This window comes from Ovis aries, chromosome 14 (assembly GCF_016772045.2).
Source record: "Ovis aries strain OAR_USU_Benz2616 breed Rambouillet chromosome 14, ARS-UI_Ramb_v3.0, whole genome shotgun sequence".
Classification (NCBI taxonomy): domain Eukaryota; kingdom Metazoa; phylum Chordata; class Mammalia; order Artiodactyla; family Bovidae; genus Ovis; species Ovis aries.
In genome coordinates this window covers 36,460,827-36,482,690 of record NC_056067.1, presented here as the reverse complement: position 1 = coordinate 36,482,690, position 21,864 = coordinate 36,460,827, and the positions used below count along the sequence as shown (strand labels likewise).

At 44.0% G+C, this 21,864-nt stretch overlaps 1 protein-coding gene across 6 annotated transcripts in view; it reads right to left on the bottom strand.

Annotated features, from left to right (window-relative positions):
- The window catches only part of WWP2 (WW domain containing E3 ubiquitin protein ligase 2), a 145,051-nt gene that overhangs the window by 42,574 nt on the left and 80,613 nt on the right, over positions 1 to 21,864 (bottom strand). For all 6 annotated transcript variants that reach the window (XM_060398453.1, XM_042231872.2, XM_027978133.3 and 3 more), the window contains exons 7-8: positions 17,970 to 18,097; positions 3,825 to 4,035 (exon numbers count right to left, since the gene is read on the bottom strand). In XM_060398453.1, the coding sequence (XP_060254436.1) occupies positions 3,825 to 4,035; positions 17,970 to 18,097 (339 nt within the window). The remainder of the gene's footprint in view (positions 1 to 3,824; positions 4,036 to 17,969; positions 18,098 to 21,864) is intronic.

Here is a 21,864-nt window from a genome sequence, read left to right as displayed (position 1 = left end):
ACGTCTCTCGAGCCTGGCTGGCACCCGTTCCCTTGACAGGCGTTTGCAGCCTGAAAGCGCCACGCCCTTCCAATTGGCTTCTTTCTCGCTAATTAAATTAAAAGGTACAGAAGGCAGGAGGAGGGTTTGGAGACCGGGAGAGAGGAACGGGATAAAGGGTGTTCTGTTTGGACTGAGGCAGCCCAGGTTTCGGTGGCCTTCAGTCACTAAAACACAGGCGGATGTGACATCTTTATGACCAGCTGCATCTGCTGCAAGTTTCAGAAAGGCCATGTGGCAACTGGAAAAATAAGCCCTTGGCATCCCCAAGTGAACTGTGCCTGACTGCTCTGTGAAGGAGATGAAGGAGTTGAGAAGGTAAGGCTGGAAAGAGACAGAGTCGGCTGGATGTCTCAAAAAAAACCAGTCTAGCGTGGCTCACAAAGGCCACACAAAGGGGGAGACATGCTCTGCAGTGTTCCCCAGGCATGCAGATCCCTACTGGGCAGCAAGCAGCATCCCGACCCTGTGAGAGAGTCATACGTGAACCCAAAGCCAGACAACCTAGTGAGGGACCCATTAAGGTCTTGCTCTTAGGAAAAAAATGTAAATCCTGTCATAGGTCCTCTTTATTTGAGACATCAAAGAAGCAGAAAACATTCATCCAGGTGGAGAAAAAATACATATATACATATATATGGCATTTAAATTGATTCATTGCTGTTGCTCAGCCGTTCAGGCATGTCCAATTCTTTTGCAACCCCACGAACTGAAGCCCGCCAGGCTCCTCTGTCCATGGGATTTTCCAGGCAAGAATACTGAAGTGGGTTGCCACTGACTCCTCCAGGGGATCTCCCCAACCCAGGGATGGAACCCATGTCTTCTGCGTCTCCTGCATTGGCAGGCCAATGCTTTACCACTAAGCCACATGGGGAATCCTCAAAAAACTGGTTCATTAATGCACTATAAGTATGTCTTGGGAGCTGACTTTGTGCCAGGCTCCTTGCCATCTTGGCATTTACAGCCCAGCTGGGTAGAGGGAGGCAGAACACGCAGTTACGCGTGTGAGAAGAATTGCAATATACACAGCGGTCTGACCTTGTGTGCTGGGGATTGAGGAAGGATTCCCAGAGCAAGTGCTGATTAATCTGAGATTTGAAGATGGATAGAAATTAACAGACAAAATGGTGAGGAAGGTTTCAGAGAGCGGTAACCAGCATAACAGTCCCAACCCAGAGAAAGGGTGCTATACTTGTCAAACTAAAATAAGTCATTAAGGGTAAAGCTTAGAGAGCAAAGCAGAGCGTGTCTTCCATGGAAGGTTTGGGGGGCAGATGAGGCCTTGTCCTGCAGAGCTTTTTCAGGTCTTATTAAGGATTTGAGAACTGACTCCTAAAGACAAGAGGAAACCAGTGAGGCATTCTAGGTAGTGAAATGTTATGTTCAGAACTTTATTTAAAAGGTTAAAAGTGGTTCCCCTGACTCCTGAATGTAAGATACCAAGAAGGGAGGGATGATCCATCTTGTCTGGATCTCCTAAACTTGTACATAAGCTGCTACGGTGGAGATGGCAGTCTGTGGATTGGAAGGCTCGGGGTGGAAAGTGTGCCCTTTCTGGCTTGCCATCACAGAGCAGAGAACTGAAAGCCTGCCAGCTTCATCGCCACAAACTCAGCACTGCCAGTGGTAATCACCAGGCCCTGAGACAGCCCGCAGAGTACCAGGACTCCCAGTGGGCAACTGGAAGCCCCTCTGGGTGGCAAGACTGGGTCTCAATGCCCTTCTCCGGACCATCACTCGTGTTCAAGTGGGAAGCAGCCTCCTCAGACCTACCATCCCATTCTAAACGCTCCAGGGAGAAGATGCTGTTCAAACTCTACCCAAGAGAAGCGGTTCGGCCTCTTGTTGGGGTGGGTTGGGAGGCCAAGTAGGAAAACTAGCTTCTCTGAGCTGCTCTGACCGCCAGACTCAGAATAAAGAGTGTTTTCAGAGCCTGGAGTTTTCCAGCTGCCTGGAAACAGGAAGGGCCCAATCCAGGAGAACAGTAACCCTCACACACGCCCTACATAAAGACGCCTTGAGCCAGTAGCCCTAATTGCCTGTGACTGACACACGGGAGGGAAGCCCGCCTTCCAGGCTTTGCTCAGCGGAAAGCAAACAGGCTCCTGAGGCACCGAGCAGCCATCTTCTCTCCCTCTGCCAAAATGATCCCACTCTGCTCCTCCCAAATTATATACAGATTTCAAATTATAAACCAAACAAGGGTCTTTCAAGTATTCCTTACCACATACACGAGAAAAAAAAAAAAAACCTCTGTAGGAAGAAGTTGCACAGAAGCAAGTAGTTATAAATCTTTTCACAAAATGAAAAATTTCACAGAAGACTTTGGAGCCACCTCTCAGTACCTCCTGATTCTCTATGGGTCTGAGGGATTAAAAACCATTTGTGATATTTTTCATGTATTCATCGTGTTTTGTTAAGAAATTTAAGTTGAGTTGTGTGCCAGATGCTAGGGATGCGAGATATAAGTGGTAAAAATCCCAAATGTCTTCAGATTTAGGATTTTTTGTTTGTTTGGACAATGGGGTTTTCTAAAGTGGCTGAAGAACAATATGGTGTATTATACATCAGTATACCATCCTTCCCTTTTATCACAAGGGCTTCCCTGGTTCCAAGCTGATAACCAGGATGGGCAGTGAGACCGCATGGAATTGGCCCTGACAAGTGATTGGGAGCCCTGAGATAAGACTGTTTCCCAGTTCAGAACCATTCTCTTCTTTTATGATTCTTTCATAACCACTTCAAAAATATCATTCACCAGGTGTAACACTCACCATTGGGTGAGGGCTTCACATACACTGTCTTATTGGAGCCCCTTAAAGAAATCAATCCTGACTATTCATTAGAAGGACTGATGCTGAAGCTGAAGCTCCAACACCATGGCCATCTGACGCAAAGAACCAACTTATTGGAAAAGACCCTGATGATGAGAAAAAATTGAGGGCAGGAGCAGAAGGGGGCGGCAGAGGATGAGATGGTTGGATAGCATCACTGATTCAATGGACGTGAGTTTGAGAAAACTCCGGGAGATGGTGAAGGACAGGGAAGCCTGGCATGCTGCAGTTCACAGGGTCACAAAGAGTCAGACATGACTGAGTGACTGAACAACAGCAAATTCCTGGGGAGGTAGTTATGCGTGATTATCACCTCCACCTTACCTAGATGGTAAGTCACTTGGGCAAGGTCATAAACGGTCAAGTTAGGATTCAAATCCAGATCTACTTGATTCCCAGGTCCCTACGCTTCATTTCTTCTTGCTTTTGGCCTACTGGGGCCATCTTCCTGTCACCCAAGGCCTTTCGCATCAGATTTCATTCTGAACGAAAAGATGGCAGGAAAACTATGAGTCCACGTTAACATCGGCCCCAGCCATGGAAAAACATACAGTAATACTCAGGGCCTAAAGCCCTCCATGGGCCATTGAGATAAAATGCAAGGGAGAAAAGCTGTTTTCTAGGCAGGATCTGGGCAAACCCAGTGATTCTGGAGGGCAAAATGAGCTCCTTGTTCCATAACAGCCACACTCTTTGAGTCGAGCTGTTCATTTCAAGTCACCGTATAAGGTAGCACTGATTCAGCCCCAGATGATTTAGGTCTTTTTCAAGATTTATGTAGAATGAGCAGTCCTTCCACACCTTCCTCGCTCCTATGCATGGCAGCCTCCCCAGGGACTGCTAGCCACCAGGTAATGAATAAGCACGTTGTTTCTGCCCTAGTGAAGGAGCGCCAGTTGGTTTTTTTCTAGGGGGTCAGGGGGTGCTGCGGTGGGACAGAAGGCTACTCACCCAGCAGGCAGAGCATCGGGGGCCTGGGCAGCTGCGGGGAACTGCTGAGTGCCCGAAGTGCTGGGCTCCTCCCCTTCGGCCGGTGTGGCTGTGGCAGGGATAGCCGCAGTGGTGGGGTTCGGGGTCACACTGGACACTGCAACAGGCGGGGACACCACACCAACAACAGAGGGTTCTTCGGGATCGGTGGTTGCAGTGGGTTCGTCATTCACTGAAAATACAGAAATGGTATTTTAGAGATCAACTCAGCATTGTGTTCACATTTACCAGGTTTCTCACTTAGTGGTACAACACAGAACCTACGAGGGTACCACAAATGTTACCCAGTGATAGCAAAAGGTTTTACAGAACATAATACTGGAAAAGACAGCAAGTCAGTAAGAGCCTGCAAGGGAAAAAAAAAAAAAGGAAGATGGATCTGAAATAAACAGATTATTAAATATTACCTCCTTTATATAACTTTATTAAAATTTTCTAACACACTATGGTTACATTTATTGCAATAAAAGCAGCAGGAAAGTAAGGCACCAGGGAAGTGTGTTAGTGATACATGGAGCATAGTCAAGGCCAAAGTCAAGTTTATAGGGTTTTCTTTAAACTTGTCACTTGTCTGCTAGGTGCAAATAAATATCACCTTCTTTCAAAAAGCTCCATTCACACTAAGAGGTAGTAAACTTTGAGTAACGTGCTTGTTCTTTTAAAGATACATACTCAAAGTGGGGAGCAAAGATTAACAGCCTACACAGAAAAGATGGCATTCAGAGACAAGGGACTTGTCTCCAAGGGAACAACAAAGATAGAAGTGAAATGAGCTGATTCCTGAGTCTCCTCATTTCTCCAGGTCTTTGATGATCACTCATGCTCACAAGGACCCCAAGGCACTGCAATATCCTCTCACTCAGAAAGGAACCACACATGGTCTCAAACATTTAAAATTCTTTGAAAATGGATAAGCCAAAAATATACAGAGAATTTTCCACATATGTGATTTGGGCTTCCCTGGTGGCTCAGACAGTAAAGAATCCACCTGCCTATGCAGGAGACCTGGGTTCAGTCCCTGGGTTAGGAAGATCCCCTGGAGGAGGCAATGGCTATCCACTCCAGTATTCTTGCCAGGAGAATCCCATGGACAAGAGGAGCCTGGTGGGCTACAGTCCATGAGGTCGCATTGAGTTGGACACGACTGAGTGACTAATATATATGTACATTTACACTAGAATTCCATAGGAAAACCCCCTTGGTTTAGCTTCATCTTCTAATTCAGAAACTCTTTTTGGTGTTTCCTAATGGCCATCCAGATCCTTATTGAACATGTCTTCTAAGAAACAGCTCACTATAAAGCCATTCCATTGTTTTTTTTTTTAACTTTTTATTTGTATTGGGGTATAGCTGATTAACAATGCTATGATAATTTCAGTTATCTGATAGAACAGCAAAAGGACTCAGCCATACATATACATGTATCCATTCTCCTGCAAACTCCCCTCTCATCCAAAGAGCCATTCCACTGTTGAACAGAAATAGCTACCAGAAAGACTTTCCTTATGTTAAACTGAATTCCACTAGATGGTTTTAATCCCCATGCTCTCAAGCAATACAGAATAAATACCTGGCCACCCTGTTTCTCATTCACTTTCTCTGTTCCAGTAAAAGGCCTACCATTTCTTTAATGTCTCTAGGTCATGCCATATTCTAATGGCCTGGCTGCCCTTTTCTAGTTATCTTCTCTTGCCTTTATTTCTAAATAATGATATCACCAACTGAACATAATAAATGAGACAATATCAGACCAGCAGAGTTAGAGTCCCAATATAAATGATAACAGCAATGTTTAAAGAACACCAGTATGTACCAGACAAAGTGCAAAGCCTTTTAGATGATCTCATTTAAGCCTTATACACAACTCCATTTTACAGTTGAGGAAACTGAAGCCCAAAGAGGTTAAATAAACTTCCAAGGTCACAGGGCACCTAATTCATACCCCTGCTGTCTGCCTTCAGAGCCTGAACCACTCACTTGCTACACACCACTTCTTCCTCTCTGCACATCCTCTGAGGTGACCCAGGACTATACCTCAGAAGCAACCACATGATCCTGTCGGCTAACGCAAGATTGGTTGTCAGCTGAAACTATAATTTCTTCACATGATATGATGCCAAGCTTGATCTTAACAGCAAAGAGCCTAAGAACCACCTGTGATTAATTTAAATAATCTGCTTTCTCTCCAATATATTAAATATTGTCTGACATGCAGAGTAAATTAGTTAATAAACAACTTTATTTTGTGCAACTGATGCTTCCCCAACATAAATCCAAGAATTTTTATTTGTATTCCCAGTATCCTGGTTGAGTTAGTAAAACACAACAGATGGCAAGTCTCTTTACACAAAATATATAAATTTTACTCAATCTCAATTTAAAACACCACGACTTTTTTGAGAACCAAATACATTTATTCAATAATTTATAAGGAAAACTAAATACAGAAGAATAGCCATAAACATTCTAGAGATGAAGAGTCTTGTGTGTATGAGGAAGTAGGGGCAGGGGTGTTCTCCAAAGTATTAGCTGACACATACTATTAAGTTACAACAGCTAAAACAATGTGGCACTGATACATGAATAGACAGATGTCGATTACATAAACAAGAAAGTTCAGAAACAGAACTAAATACACACTGGAATTAAGTAACTCAATATATGACAAAGGTGACATTTTAAATTCCTACAGAAAAGACGACTGTTCAGTAAACTGTACTATGGCAAGTGGGTAGTGTACTAGACAAAAACTGAGTTACATCCCTATTTCACTCCTTACATCAAAATCAACTCCAGACAGACCAGAGTTTGACATAAAGAGGAAACCATGAAGGAACTAAAAGAACATAGGGGAGAATACTTTTACAATCTCAAAGCAGAAAAGAGTATTTAAGGTAGCATACAAAATCTATCAATAAAAGTCATATTCTGTGCTTCCACTGGTCAGGGAACTTGGATCCCACAAGCCATAAGACATGGCCAAAAATAAATTAATTAACAAAATGACCCCCCAAAATCTAAAAGTCATAAAAGATTGATGAATTCAACTATATTCATTTTTTAATTGAAATGGCAAAAAAAAAAAAAGCAAAAGCAAAATTAGAAGAAAAAACAATGAACTGGGAAAGATCATTATCAACTCATATTACAGACCAGTGGCTAATTTCTTTGATATGAAAAAAGCTTCTACAAATCAACAAGAAAAAAAAATGCACAAAGATACTCCACAGTGAAGGAAATACAAATTACCCCCATACATATGAAGTACTCCCATCAGGAGGCACAGAATGTCTGGTGTCTCTCCTGCAATGTTACCAGCCATTGATGATTATTGCCTGAATCCACTAATTGGTGAGGGACTGCAAAACAGTAATAATCTATCATGCCTCTAAAGAGGAATTTGACCTATCAACTATTTGGTGGACTTCCCTGGTGGTTAAGAATCCACCTTGCTATGCAGTGGACACCATTTCGATCCCTGGTGGGTGATGCCACAGGGCAACAAACCAGCACACTGCAACTACTGAAGCCTGCCCGCGTTAGAGTCTGCACTTTGCAACCAGAGAAGCCACCGCGATGAGAAGCCCACGCACCACGACTAGAGAGGAGCCCCTGCTCTCTGCAACTAGAGCAGCGAAGACCCAGCACAGCCAAAAATAAACCAATAGATGTATTAAAAAAAAAAAAAAACTATTTGGCTACCTCAAGGTTCAGTTTGTGAAGAAAAAGGAGAATAGTTGGAGACTTTCCTTTTATTTACCAGTTTTCAGAAGAATGAGTGGATACTCTCACATCCTCCCCAAAAAAGTGAAATTTTATTCTGTTTAAAAATCATTATGAATTCTTGGCTTTAAATATGTTTCAAGTATTTCATTCATGCTGGGAAAGATTGAAGGCAGGAGAAGAAGGGGATGACAGAGGACGAGATGGTTTGATGGTATCACTGACTCAATGGACATGAGTTTGAGCAAGCTCTGGGAGATGGCGATGGACAGGGAAGCCTGGCGCGCTGCAGTCCACGGGGTCACAAAGAGTTGGACACAACTGAGCAACTGAAAACAAAAAGTATTTCAATCTGCTATGATTACTGTTCTTATTGGAACTAAAACTGTTTCCTTCTTTGACTGGGGTTAACAGGAGACTGAAGGGGCAAAGATTTTCAAGTCAGTTTCAAGTTTTTCGGAAAAAATTCTAAGATGATTTAAGTGGGAAAGTGAAGAACAGCAGGTATATTGTGCTAACATTTATGTATATACATTCAAATAATATATATGGACATGCTTGTATATTCAAATTGTAAAGAATTATAAGAAACAGAACAGGGACTGCCTCTGGGGAGGGAAGGGGAGGCTGGAGGACGAGAACAGGAAAGAGACTTTCTTTACACTGTTTAAGCTTTTTTACTTTTGTATAAAGTGTTGACAACATGTATGTACTGCCTATTAAAAAATTATGATGAAATTGTCAACCAGGAAAAGAATAAAACCAGAGCCTTATGGCATGCCAGTGGAAAAGACTGTCTAGTCAATACTATTTGGATTTGACCATCTGTGCAGCTGCAAATCTAGTTACAAGGGTTCCCACCAGGACTGAGTCTGTGCACAGAGCTATCTGAGAGCCTGTGATTTACCAGAGTCATTCATCTGTTTAAGAGTTTTGTGCTATCTCCAGTTTGGATTAGAGACAAAATATGAAAGCCAGATATCCTAGCATTGAAACTTTACACATCCATGCTTATCCTCTCTGCTCTCAAATAAACTGTGTGTATGTATGTATAGACATACATCAGAGTTATTGCAGATGTGATCCCAGATTACCACAATAAGCAAATATCATGATAAAGCAAGTCACATAATTTTTCTGCTTGCCAAGGGCATATAAGTTATATTTACACTATACTGTCCCATCACTTCATGGGAAATAGATGGGGAAACAGTGGAAACAGTGTCAGACTTTATTTCTGGGGGCTCCAAAATCACGGCAGATGGTGATTGCAGCCATGAAATTAAAGATGCTTACTCCTTGGAAGAAAAGTTATGACCAACCTAGACAGCATATTGAAAAGCAGTGACATTACTTTGCCAACAAAGGTCCGTCTAGTCAAGGCTATGGTTTTTCCTGTGGTCATGTATGGATGTGAGAGTTGGACTGTGAAGAAAGCTGAGCACCGAAGAATTGATGCTTTTGAACTGTGGTGTTGGAAAAGACTCTTGAGAATCCCTTGGGCTGCAAGGAGATCCAACCAGTCCATTCTGAAGACCAGCCCTGGGATTTCTTTGGAGGGAATGATGCTGAAGCTGAAACTCCAATACTTTGGCCACCTCATGCAAAGAGTTGACTCATTGGAAAAGACTCTGATGCTGGGAGGGATTGGGGGCAGAAGGAGAAGGAGACGACAGAGGATGAGATGGCTGGATGGCATCACTGACTCAATGGATGTGAGTCTGAGTGAACTCCAGGAGTTGGTGATGGACAGGGAGGCCTGGCGTGCTGCGATTCATGGGGTCGCAAAGAGTCGGACACGACTGAGTGACTGAACTGAACTGATACTCTATGAAGTATACAACAGTATTATGTCTTAAAATATAATGTACACTTTATTGCTAAATTGCTAACCATCAACTCTTTTGCTGGTAGAGGGTTTGAAATATTGCAAGAACTATCAAAATATGACAGGGACACAAAGTGAGCATATGCTGTTGGAAAAATGGTGCCACAGATTTGCCCTGAGGCAACATTGCCACAGACCTTCAATTTGCTTAAAAAAATTTTTTCTTAGTTATCTGTGAAGTACAATGGGCTTTCCTGGTGGCTCAGTGGTAAAGAATCCACCTGCCAAGCAGGAGATGCAGGAGACATGGGTTCCATCGCTGGGTCAGGGGGATCCCCTAGAGAAGGAAATGGCAGCCCATTTCTACTATTCTTGCCTGGGAAATCCCATAGACAGAGCCCAGCAGGCTACTGTCCATGAGGTCACACAGATTCAGACACAACTTGGCAACTAAACAACAAATGAAGCATAATAAAGCAAAGCGTGATAAGATAAGGTGTGCCTGTATATATACACATGTTCTTAGAACATAAGGGCTCGGAATTTCAGAATTAAATCCACCCCGTCGCAGCTTATAGTCAGGAGAAACCAAATTTCGGACACTTCAGTTACTGCCCCATGGTCACCCTGGTAAAACAGTGACAGGGCACGATCCTGAACCACGACTTAATGCAGAGAGAAAAACTGGACTGTCAAAGACGAGGAGCTAGAATTTCACCACCCCTTAGAGAAATGCTGTATGTTACTTTTAAGCTCTATTCAATATAGCCAGTGTTCTCTCTTAATCCTAATTATTTGATGTACACAACTTATCTGTCCCAAAGGATGGTATCCTTCTTGAGAATGAGGGAAAATTTGCTTCCTTTGTTTTTGGCTACTTTTACTCTCTACCTCCTATGTTCTTGCCTCCATCCCTCTGCTCACCTCAGCCCCGCTTCTTTACAGGCTCTTCCTACTGCTTCAGCCCAGATGGGTCCCTCTGCAGAGCCCACAGTACCTGTGGTCTCAGCTACTCAACCACACAGTCCCTGTGACATCTACTGTGTTAGCACTTGGCAGACTGTGTCTTTTCAGCTTCTTTCCCTGAAACAGACTATAGAGCAGAGGCTTATTTTATATTTTTTTTATACTGTCACAGCACTTAGTAAAATGGCATTTGATAAACATTCATTGAACAAATACTTATTTAATAGGCCTAATAATCTAGCAAAAGATATCTGAAATAAATGTGCCTCACATTTGGATAACACTATCATTGCAAAGCAGGTTCTTTTTAAAATTTTGAAATTTGGGAATAACTGCAAATTTATAGAAAAGTTGCAAACACAGTACAAAGATAGCATGCCCTTCATCCATGCTATATAATATTACTACCTTGATTAACTATGGCACATTTGCCAAAGCTAAAAAAAAAAATAACATTAGTACCTTACTACTAATTAAATCCCAGACTTGATCTGGGTTTCACCAGCTTTTCCACTAATGTCCTTTTACTATTTCAAGATCTAATCCAGGATCCCATGCTGCTTTTCACAAGTTCACTCTCATGAGCTCAATTTTCTTCCTAGTAACCCCATAAGAAAAGTGGTATTATCCCCATTTTACTGAAGGTAAAATAGAGGCTCCCAGAAGTACCATTTAGAGAGGTGGCAAGCAACTAGCAGAATCAGCACTCAAATCCAGAAGACCACTAAACAAACACAATGGAAGGGTTTGGGGGAAAGAGAAGCAGAGATGGCTTAGATGGCTCTCGCATATGGGAAGAAAAGCTGGGTACCGAGATGAGAGGGTAAATGGGGTAAGGAGGCAAAATGCCTGATTTCTGCAACTGCGGGTATTTCACAAAGTTCCCTCTGTGATGCTGGTTAAACACTGTGACTTTATGAATCAGATATTCATTGAGGGCTCAGGCATACTCTAGTCACAGTTAGCCAAAAAGAGATCAGGAATTGGAAATTCCTCTGCTTAATCCTAGACACGCTGCCAGCTCACTGTGTGTTCCAAGATCTTTAGGTGTGTGTGTGGTGCAGCACAGACTCTCACTGTACACACACGTCTTTTCAGCCCCCTCACTCGGGTGTGGAAAAGGCGCCTGCCAACAATGGAAGCTTTTTAAATGGAAGACCAGCTCATAACATATGACACAAGGTAAAGCAGTCAGTATGTCTCACCCGTGAAACCCAAGCAATGCCTTCCAATGCAACTGATCAACTCAGCTCTTCATGAGACCAACCAAAACTAGAAAAACAGTTCATAACTAGCATGACATGGTGGTGGGTGAGGATTATATAAAGAAAAGCAATTAAATTAGATGGAAAAAGGAAAACTTGAAACTGGATAAAGTCATATGATGTCACCTGATGGGAATGTTCCACCTTGGTCAATACATAGATTCAGACAATTTCCATTTACCTTCCACCAATTTTTTAAAGGCTTCTCTGGCAGGCTACAGTCCCCGTGGGGACTGCAAAAGAATCGGACATGACTGAGCGAGTTACACTTTCATTTATCTTTCAAGTTCCTAGGCATTCAAAGTCTGAAATTTGTTTTGAAAATATATAAGCTATCAAAGCATATCATGGAGAAAAAGCAGTAAGATGGGACTAGCCTTTCCAGGCATTAAAAAAACATGTCAATACTCGAAATCACACAAGACTGGTTTAAGACCAGAGATAAACAGGATAAGTAAAGAGTCCAGAAATGAATACTCACTGCATATAAGAATATAAGAATATAGTAAGTGATAAACACAAAGCATCACCACAATTTAAAAAAAAAAGCAACTAATGTTCATAGGATAATAGGATCTCACTACAGGAAAAAATTAATTGAAACTCAGCCTTCATTATGCATATAATATGAATGTATACATACATATGCATATACAGATATGCCACTATAATTTCTGGTGGGATAGTTTAACATGAAAAAAAAAAGTAAAACAGAAGAAAATATTTATTCCATCTGGAGAAGGCAATGGCACCCCACTCGAGCACTCTTGCCTGGAAAATCCCATGGACGGAGGAGCCTGGTGGGCCGCAGTCCATGGGGTCGCTAAGAGTCGGACACGACTGAGCGACTTCACTTTCACTTTTCACTTTCATGCATTGGAGAAGGAAATGGCAACCCACCCCAGTGTTCTTGCCTGGAGAATCCCAGGGACGGGGGAGCCTGCTGGGCTGCTGTCTATGGGGTCGCACAGAGTCAGACACGACTGAAGCGACTTAGCAGCAGCAGCAGCAGAGACAAGAGAGAATCTTCTCACTATGGAAGCAAAAGTTGAAATTACAAACAGTTTTTAAAAAATGCTCAGGCACAATTTTTTTAAGTTAACTACTTTTCTAGAAAAAACACAGAAAATGAGATAAAAGGCAAAACAAAAATATAATAAAAACTTAATAATCATAAAAATAACCAGTAAAACTTGTGTACCTAGATATTTTACACACATTAGGATGACTAAGTATTAAAAGAAAAAAACAAGTGTTCACCAAGATGTGGGAAAATTGGAACCTTCATCCACTGCCCATGGGAAAAGAGTGCCGCTGCTGTGGAAAACAGTGTGCAGGTTCCTCAAAAGCTAAACACAGATTTACCATATGAGCCATCAACCCTCCTCCAAGGTGTACAGCCAAAGAACCAGAGCACACTCAGACAGAGACTCAGGCATCCACAGTCACCACAGCAGCAGCACAACAGCCGGAGGAGGACACAACCCAAATGTCTATCAGCAGATGAACGGATGCATTAGATGTGGTGAACACACACGGCAGAATATCATTTAGCCTGGAAAAGGCACAAAACCCTGACACTTGTTACATGGGTTAATCCTGAAAACACTATGCAAGGGAAATAAGCCAGAGTCAAAAGGACAAATGATTCCACGTAAAACATGAAGCACCTAGAATAAGCAAATTCACAGAGACATAAAGTAGAACACAGAGGACTCCCTGGTGGTCCAGCGGTTAAGAATCCCCCTGCATTGGCAGGTGGGTTCAGTCCTTGGTCTGGGAAGATTCCACATGCTGAGGGGCAGCTAAGCCCATGCGCTGCAACTACTGAAGTCCGCACACGCAGAGCCTGCACTCTGCAACAAGAGAACCCACTGCGTGAGAAGCCCATACCGCAACTAGAGCAGACCCTGCTCACAACAACTAGAGAATCCCGTGCAGAGCAACAAAGGCTCAGGGCAGTCCTAAATAAATAAGCAAAAATAATGTAGGACAGAGGTTTCCAGGGGATAGGGTGGGGGAACAGAAGGAAGGGAGAATGCTTTTGGGTGAAGGGTACAGAGTTTCAGTGTGGGAAGATGAAAAGTTCTGGGAAAGGACAGTGATGAAGCTGCACAACATTGGGAATGCACTCAATGCTACTAAATTATTTACTTAACAATGGCTTAAATGGTAAGTTTTATGTTATGCGTATTTTACCACAATTTTACTAAAAAGACTATATAAATCTCTAAAGTTAACCTCTGTAACTCCACAAGTCAAATAACTGAACACTATCAAAGAAGTCACATAAGAGAAAAGCAACTGGTAACTGTAGAAACACGATAAGCTTAAACGATGAGGTGGGACTCTATACCTGTTAGCAAAATGACAACCTAGTATTTACAAGGTCAAGGAAAAAATAAGCTTCATACGCCACGAGGAAAATTTTACAATGCCTTGGCATATATGATTATTATAACACCAGATTTAGGCAATCTGGTAACACACTTCAGATTTTTAAAAGTTCACATCCTTTGACTCGGGGCTTCCCTCGTAGCTCAGTCGGTAAAGAATCTGCCTGCAGTGCAAGAAACCCGGGTTCGATCCCTGGGTTGGAAAGATCCCCTGGAGAAGGAAACGGCAACCCACTCCAGTGTCCTTGCCTGGAAGATCATGGACAGAGGAGCCTGGAGGGCTGCAGTCCATGGGGTCGCAAAAAGTCGGGCACAACTGAGCGACTAATACTACTTACTTATCCTTTGACTCAAGACCTTCATTCCAGAAGAAACCAAGTTGTGTGTAAAGATGTTTACATCAGAATTTACTTTTATGTAAGAGAAATGCACAGGGACTGAGAAATGGTTATATGAGTTATGGCATATTAACTGATAAACAGTATGAAACCACTAAAAAAAGGTAAACAGAAAGACCCTGAAACGTGGACATGTGTATCAAAAATAATGACATGAGGACCTCCCTGGAGGTTAAGACTTAGCCTTCCAATGCGAAGGTGAGAGTGAAGGGATACGGGTTCAATCCCTGGTCAGGGTGCTAAGATCCCACATGCCTCTCGGCCAAAAAACCAAAACATGAAACAGAAGCAACAGTGTAACAAATTCAGTAAAGACTTTAAAAATGGTCCACAACAAGAACATCTTTAAAAAAAATAATGAAATGCAGAAAAGAACGTCTATCCATGCTACACAATTATAACCATATGAAATTATTTGCCAGGCTAACATCGAGAGCCTACTATGTACTGGTACTGTGCGAGACGTGCTATATGTCTTGCATAGTTTATTCTTTATAACAAGCCTAGGAGATATAAACTCTTGTCCTGATTTTATTAATTAGAAATCTAAGGGCCATCAAGTCCCTGGGCATTATACACATGCTGCACATGGGGATGTAGAATCTAACCACAGCCTGTGTAACTCCCGACCTTATATGCATGGAAATCACATTTAAGGGAGAATTGAGTGAGAGATGTAATTTTTTGAGGGGGATAAAGTTTTCAATTAAAAAATTAGAAAGTAAATCATTGCACACAAGTCTCAATAAAGTGCCATGGCATTGTCCTAGACCCCGATTCCACCACTTCTAAAACCTTAGAAACATTATATTTATACAGACAGGCTGCCATTCACCTTCTTTTTATAAAAAATGGATACTTTATAGCTGTGACAACGTGAAAAAACCACCTGGAACTCGGCTCCCTTTTTGCCCCAGATGTCTTTTTCATGCACAGCTGCAGAGCACAGCCAAAAACAGGCTTGCTAAATAAATCTTGTGGGTCCCTGGAAACCTTCCCTGGAGGCACGGCTCACTACCACCACCATTTTGGAACCGGTCCCCACAGTTCGAACAGAGACATACTGAGGGATGGAGGTGTCCTTAGTCAGAGCCACAACCCCCTTGTTGTTTTGTGCTGCCAAAGAGAGGGGGCTCCTGTCTGCTCCCCAAAGGAAAACTGAGATCTTTCTGTACCCTTTGGATAGACATTAAAAAGCCTACCAGGTCCAGGCTGGCTGTGAGGCATGGTGAACCATCTTCAGAGCAGAAAAGAGAGAGACGAGACAGGGGACAAGGCCTTGGTATTTGAACAGGCAGAAATCCCTAACGTGCAACAACTGTCTTTCACAGACGGGTTTGGGAGCGGTTTGGACATTCAGACACAGCACCATAAAACATCTCTAAGGCAGTTTGGGGTTACAGATACTTGGCTTTCAGAAGACGTGGCTGGCACCTGCCTCGTCTGCTGAAATACATAATGTTCCTGGAGATAAGGACAATATGCGAAGGTACCTAAAAATAAGCCAAGGGGAAACACAGACCTGTTTAAATGTCCAAGGAGACTGACTCAAAGATCGTAACCATAGAAATGTAATTTACCCATAGCTGGGTTGTTTTTTTTTTTAATGTGGACTTTTTTTTAAAGTCTTTATGGAATTTGGTACATTATTGCTTCTGTTTAATAGCTTGCTTTTCTGGCCACAAAGCATAGGAGATCTTAGCTCCCCTACCAGGGATTGAGTACACCCTGTAGGGTGCCCATAGTAGGGACCTACTCCTACCCACAGTAGGGAATTGTCTTTATAAGACAAGCAGAGATGGCTGAGGGAGACCAGCATCACAAGAATGGAGGCCCCTGGAAGGACACAGAGGCTGGTATCATGGCCATGGCATCGAGGTCACAGCTGATTCCAAAAGCCAGTTCCCCGCCCATTTGTGAACACCTGCCCTCTTCTAAGGGTGACTTGCTTTTCTGAGAAGCATGTTTACTGGCGCCCATGGTGCTCACCTGGTTTTCTCCGGCATGGCCCATGGCCACCACCTTGCCGTCTCCACCACACAGATGGGAAGCCAGGCCACCCTTGGCTTCTGTGACTGGCAATGCCAGTGCCTGGACACGGTGACTGGCACAGAAGTGCCAGGTGGGTCGAGACGGCAGCCCAGCCACTCATCCTCCTCACCTCCAGTGCTTCCTTGTCCTCAAGGCTCAGGGCCAGCTGGCCAACTCAGTTCCTGCAAGCAGGTCCCAAACTCCAGAGAGAAAGTCAGGCCACCTCACAGACAGTGAATCTCGCAGGACCCAGGCCACTCTGTCCTGCAGTCATCCACAGACAACGTCATGGCCGACACCCTAAGCTATCACAGTGGCTCTGGAGCCCTCAGATGGCGCTGCCAGAGAACTGAAAGTCATTAGAAGGTAGTCCCAAACGATGCCTCCTGCTCAATAAGTTTGCTACAGAAAGGGCAGTAACAACACCAGGCTAATGCTTGCATGGAGAACCTAGGCTGCTATGTTCAATCCAATGACACTTCATTTTTAATCTAATACTTCCAGTAAATAAAGGAAATATTAAATAGTGATCTTGCTAAATAAAGATTCGAAATTAAATATTGTGTTGTAAGCATAAGAATAAAATAATTTTGTAATTATTAAAAAGAAGAAGCTATGCTGCTCCAAATTTCCTGTCCTTGCCACACTTCTGCTACTACAAGCATCTTCAAAATTATTTGTGTCACTTTCTGATTTAAACACTTGCATTCCCCCACCTACAGTTTATCAAAGCAAATGGCCCAACTGCCCCAAATTAAGACAAACCACCAAATGACCAGAAATCACAAAAGATTTGACAATCCTCAAGATGTTTAGAAGAATAAACTTTTGGGGGATGGCTTTTCCCTTCTAAATTCAGCACTGTCCCAATAAGACGGAAGAAACACGGCACAAAAATGGATTTGTTTTGAAACAGGTCCTTCTCGTCCCACTTATGGGGAAGCAGGATCAAGTGCAGAGAAGTTCGGTGTGGATGTGGAAGGACTCTCCTCTCTCAAATGGGACAAATACTCTCAATGGAACAGCCACAGGAGGCCCCCTGGTGGCACCAGGGCTTTGCCCCAGTTCAGCATCCCAACCCACTCAACAGCACCACCATCTTCTCTAAACCAGCTCTTAACAATAATACTTAGCCTTCTTTCTCCTTAGTCTGATCATTTCCATAAATTAGGGAAATGAAAAAAAAAAAGTGTCACTTAAAAAAGATATGCCCACTCAAGAAATCCAAGGTTGATAAGAAATGAATTTAAAAATTAATGCTTTTTATTTCTGTGCCAAGGAAGGTTTGAGAACAGTGCAGTCATGTGGAGAATGACCTTGGCTGTACAGACTATGCCAGAGAGAAAGGAAGATGGATCATGGAAAGAATGATGAATTCAAATTCCACCTTAGTTTGGGAGTCTTCTCTCACCCACCCGGCATTCTGACACGGCAGGCAGAGTCCCGGCTCCACGTGAGCACAGCTTTAGTCTGGGCTGGTGCTCTGCGCTGTCACTCACCTGTGCCATTGGCCAAGCCACTGTGGCTCGGGTTCTTGACGGGCTGGTGGTGCCGGCTGCTAGTACCGGGGCTCTGCTCTCCGGCTGCTGTGGCTGGTCTGGCTGAACCACTTGAATGTCTGTGCGTCCTGCAGGTTCAAAATATAAAACAGACAGACATAAGTTACCATGAAGAAGAGCGAGCTGTGCCCCCAGCTAAGTCACCGTATTCCCTCTCTCACTATTTATGGGAAATAAGCCCTCTAATAGTCCTTCTGGTCTTTGACTCGACAGAAGCTAGCCCCAAACGGAGAAACCCAGGTAAGCTTCCTTCTTGGTAAAAAGTACAGAAGGTAACTTTGGGTAAATTTTTCCACTTGAAGTAAACAAATCCAGAGTGAATTGCCCCTACATCTGAAATAACTGGCAAAATATCCTGTGACCATCACATTATTTTTATTGGGCTTGACCGTAGGAAGTAAACAAGAAAATCACTGGATGGGCTACAGACAACATATTTTTCCCATTAGCCAAAAAAGCAGCCCCAAACTTATCCAAATCCATTTGCTCTATAGCTAGCAACATGCCTGCCTTAGGAATAAATGTTAAGGGCATTAGACAGCTTCAACCAACGTGCATGTTGCCATGTTTTACCTACAAAAGGTGACTCAACAGTAACTATGCAAGTAAATGAGGAACAATGCAGAGAGGGATCAGTACAGGAAAAGTGGTGGAATTCAGCAACAGAGACCGTCTGACATCTTCAGAGAACGCAAGGCAACAGGCAGTACGTGTTTCCACAGTCTTGTCACAGCTTGACTTCCTTCACTCAATGAAAATAACTGAGGTTCCCTGCCCTTGGGTTTCCGTTTCGTCAAAGGGAGATTATTCTATTACTCCATCACTACATACAGTGAGAGGATTTCTATACTACCCAGGGAAGAAAAGATCACCCCTGTCCAGGCAGAGAGAGGTCCAGGAACAGTTTATAACCACAGGACAAGGGGCAGTGAGAATACCACCTACAATAAGTGTGGAAGCAAGGACAACGCTTAAGCTGAAGCTCCAATACATTGGCCATCTGATGGGAAGAACTGATTCACTGGAAAAGGCCCTGATGCTGGGAAAGACTGAAGGCAGGAGAAGGGGACAACAGAGAATGAGACAGTTGGATGGCACCACCGACTCGATGGACATGAGTCTGAACAGGCTCCAGGAGTTGATGATGAACAGGGAAGCCTGGCATGCTACAGTTCACAGGGTTGCAAATAGTCGGAAACAACTGAATGACTGAACTGAACTGAAGGACAAAGGAAGTATTTAATATGCACTGGGCTAGAATATTGGAGAAGGCAATGGCACCCCACTCCAGTACTCTTGCCTGGAAAATCCCATGGACAGAGGAGCCTGGTAGGCTACAGCCCATGGGGTCGCACAGAGTCGGACACGACTGAGCGACTTCACTTTCACTTTTCACTTTCATGCATTGGAGAAGGAAATGGAACCCACTCCAGTGTTCTTGCCTGGAGAATCCCCGGGACAGGGGAGCCTGGTGGGCTGCCGTCTATGGGGTCACACAGAGTCGGACACGACTGAAGCAACTTAGCAGGGCTAGAATATCACGTTCCAGGTACTTGCGGCGTGCTATGCATTTTGCACATATTATCTCATTTAACACGGCAACCCTAGAGGTCGCCGACTATTATGATGTCCATTTTACAAGTGAGAAAATAGACACCGAGAAAGTGAGCAATGGAGCAGAGATTTGACTCTAGGTACTCTAAGATCAAGAGTTCACGCTCCCTGGTTGGAGGCTGGGGTGGGGGTGGGGGGAAGCCTGGACTTAAGTTGAATCCCTTTCAGGCTATTCATGGGTCACTCGGCCAAAGGTGAGATGAAGACCTTGAGCAGAAAGCTCCCCCATGGGAAGGCTCCACACCCACCAGAATACCTCTGCTGGTGAGACTTTCTGGTCCAGGATGTTGGGGAAAATCTTGGAGCACAACAAACTCAGAGATTCTCAGGGGAAGGAAGCAGCCCCATGACTACCTTCTCCAACACAGTGGGTACACACCCAAATGTTTACAGTGACTGTCTTTGGATGCTGGGAATATGGATGGTTCCTTTTGTGCTTTCCTAGGTTTTTCTGATTTTCTTCATTAAACTTGCCTCCTTTTGAGGGAGGAAGAAACACAATTATTTAAAAAGAAAAAGTTCTTCTTAGGCCAAAACTACAAAAAAAAAAAAAAAAGAAGAAGAAGAAGAAGAAGAAAGCAACCTAGCAAACCCTGGAGTCCTTGGTACCTAAGACTGCGTGGCAGTTAAAAATGGACAGGAGAGCACAACTGAGCTATGGAAATAAAGATTTAATTTGGACTGTTTTTCCATCTTATTTTTCCCTGAGCTAATTTTATAAATCAAAGCTGTCAACCACACCTCAGTCAAGAAAAATATTTCAGAGTCCCCACTCCATGGGAAGGAATATTAGCATTGAGCATTTTACCACAAGTCCTCATCGAAAGCAGGAGTGCAGACTAGTTCCAGAGAGGAAGATGGTCGTTAGCTGCTGGTGAATGTGTGTGTATGTGTTGAGGGCTGAGAGCTTGAGAGAGATCAAATTGGTTAATAGAAGGTTTATTTCAGCCAAGAATCCCCTTAAAAGGACAAAAGGAAAAAGCCTCTGTGATTGGGTGCTCAGAGCCCACAGCAGAGGGCTGGACCCTGAGACACGGGCTCTGACAGGCCTGTGACTTCTCCCAGACCCCTGGGCTCCTTGACTCTGCAAGGCGGCTGGGCATGACAACAGGGTGGGTCCTGTTACTCTCCTGGCCCCTCTCTCCCTTCCCTGAAAGGGCGTGTGGTCAGAGTTGAGAGAGAACACTGTCAAAAAGGTTCAGCCACTAATGACAGCAGCACAGCCGGAATGACAGGCTGGAGTGGCGCTGGGGTCAGCCCAGAACCAGGGGCAGCTGGGACCGCTTTTTGTGAACTGCCACCTCCCTGCCCATGGCCCATGGCCACCTCGCTACCCGCTCACCGCACACACACACACGCGCGCGCGCGCGCACACACACACACAGACACGCGCACACACACGGCCACCCCACTACCCGCCCACCATACACACACAAACATGCATACACACAGACACACACACACACGGCCACCCCACTACCCGACCACCATACATACACGCACACATACACATAGACACACACACACACACCCTTCCCCCAAACACACACCCTTACACACACATACACACTTCCCCCAGATTCTTCCCTTGCCTTAAATCTGGAGCTTCTACTTTTCCCCTCTTGAATTATCTTTAAAATAAGACTCTTAGAAAGACGAGAAGGCCTGAACATTTGAGGAAAATCTTCTTCAGCAGCTGCTTCTTTGGGAGGACCCAGTTCAGCTCAGTTGCTCAGTCGGGTCTGACTCTGTGACCGCGTGGACTGCAGCACACCAGACTTCCCTATCCATCATCAACTCCTGGAGCCTGCTCAAACTCATGTGAAGACTCACTCAACCCTTAAAAGATGGGACTGTGTCGTGATTAAAAAGCTGGCCCAAATGCTGAAACCACGCACCATAAGCCAAAATAGTACCAGGACGCAAGTGGGGTGATGGGTGGAGACGAGCTGGGCTCCACCACAGGCAGCCTGGCTACGGCTCTGCCAATGACTTCAACCTTGGCCTGATGCCTCTGCCATTTTGGGGGCAGGAGGGAACAGCTATGCAGACCCTGGGGTAGTCAAAAGGCGGCGGAACAGCAAAACTCCACAAATGGTTTTGAGTCCTCTAGTTAACAAGATTCAGCTCTCACTAGAGTATATGTGCTTTCTCAGAATGCTGGTGTGAACTTACCTAAGTTCGTCTCTCAGGTCAGAAACTAAGGCCTCCCTAAGGAATA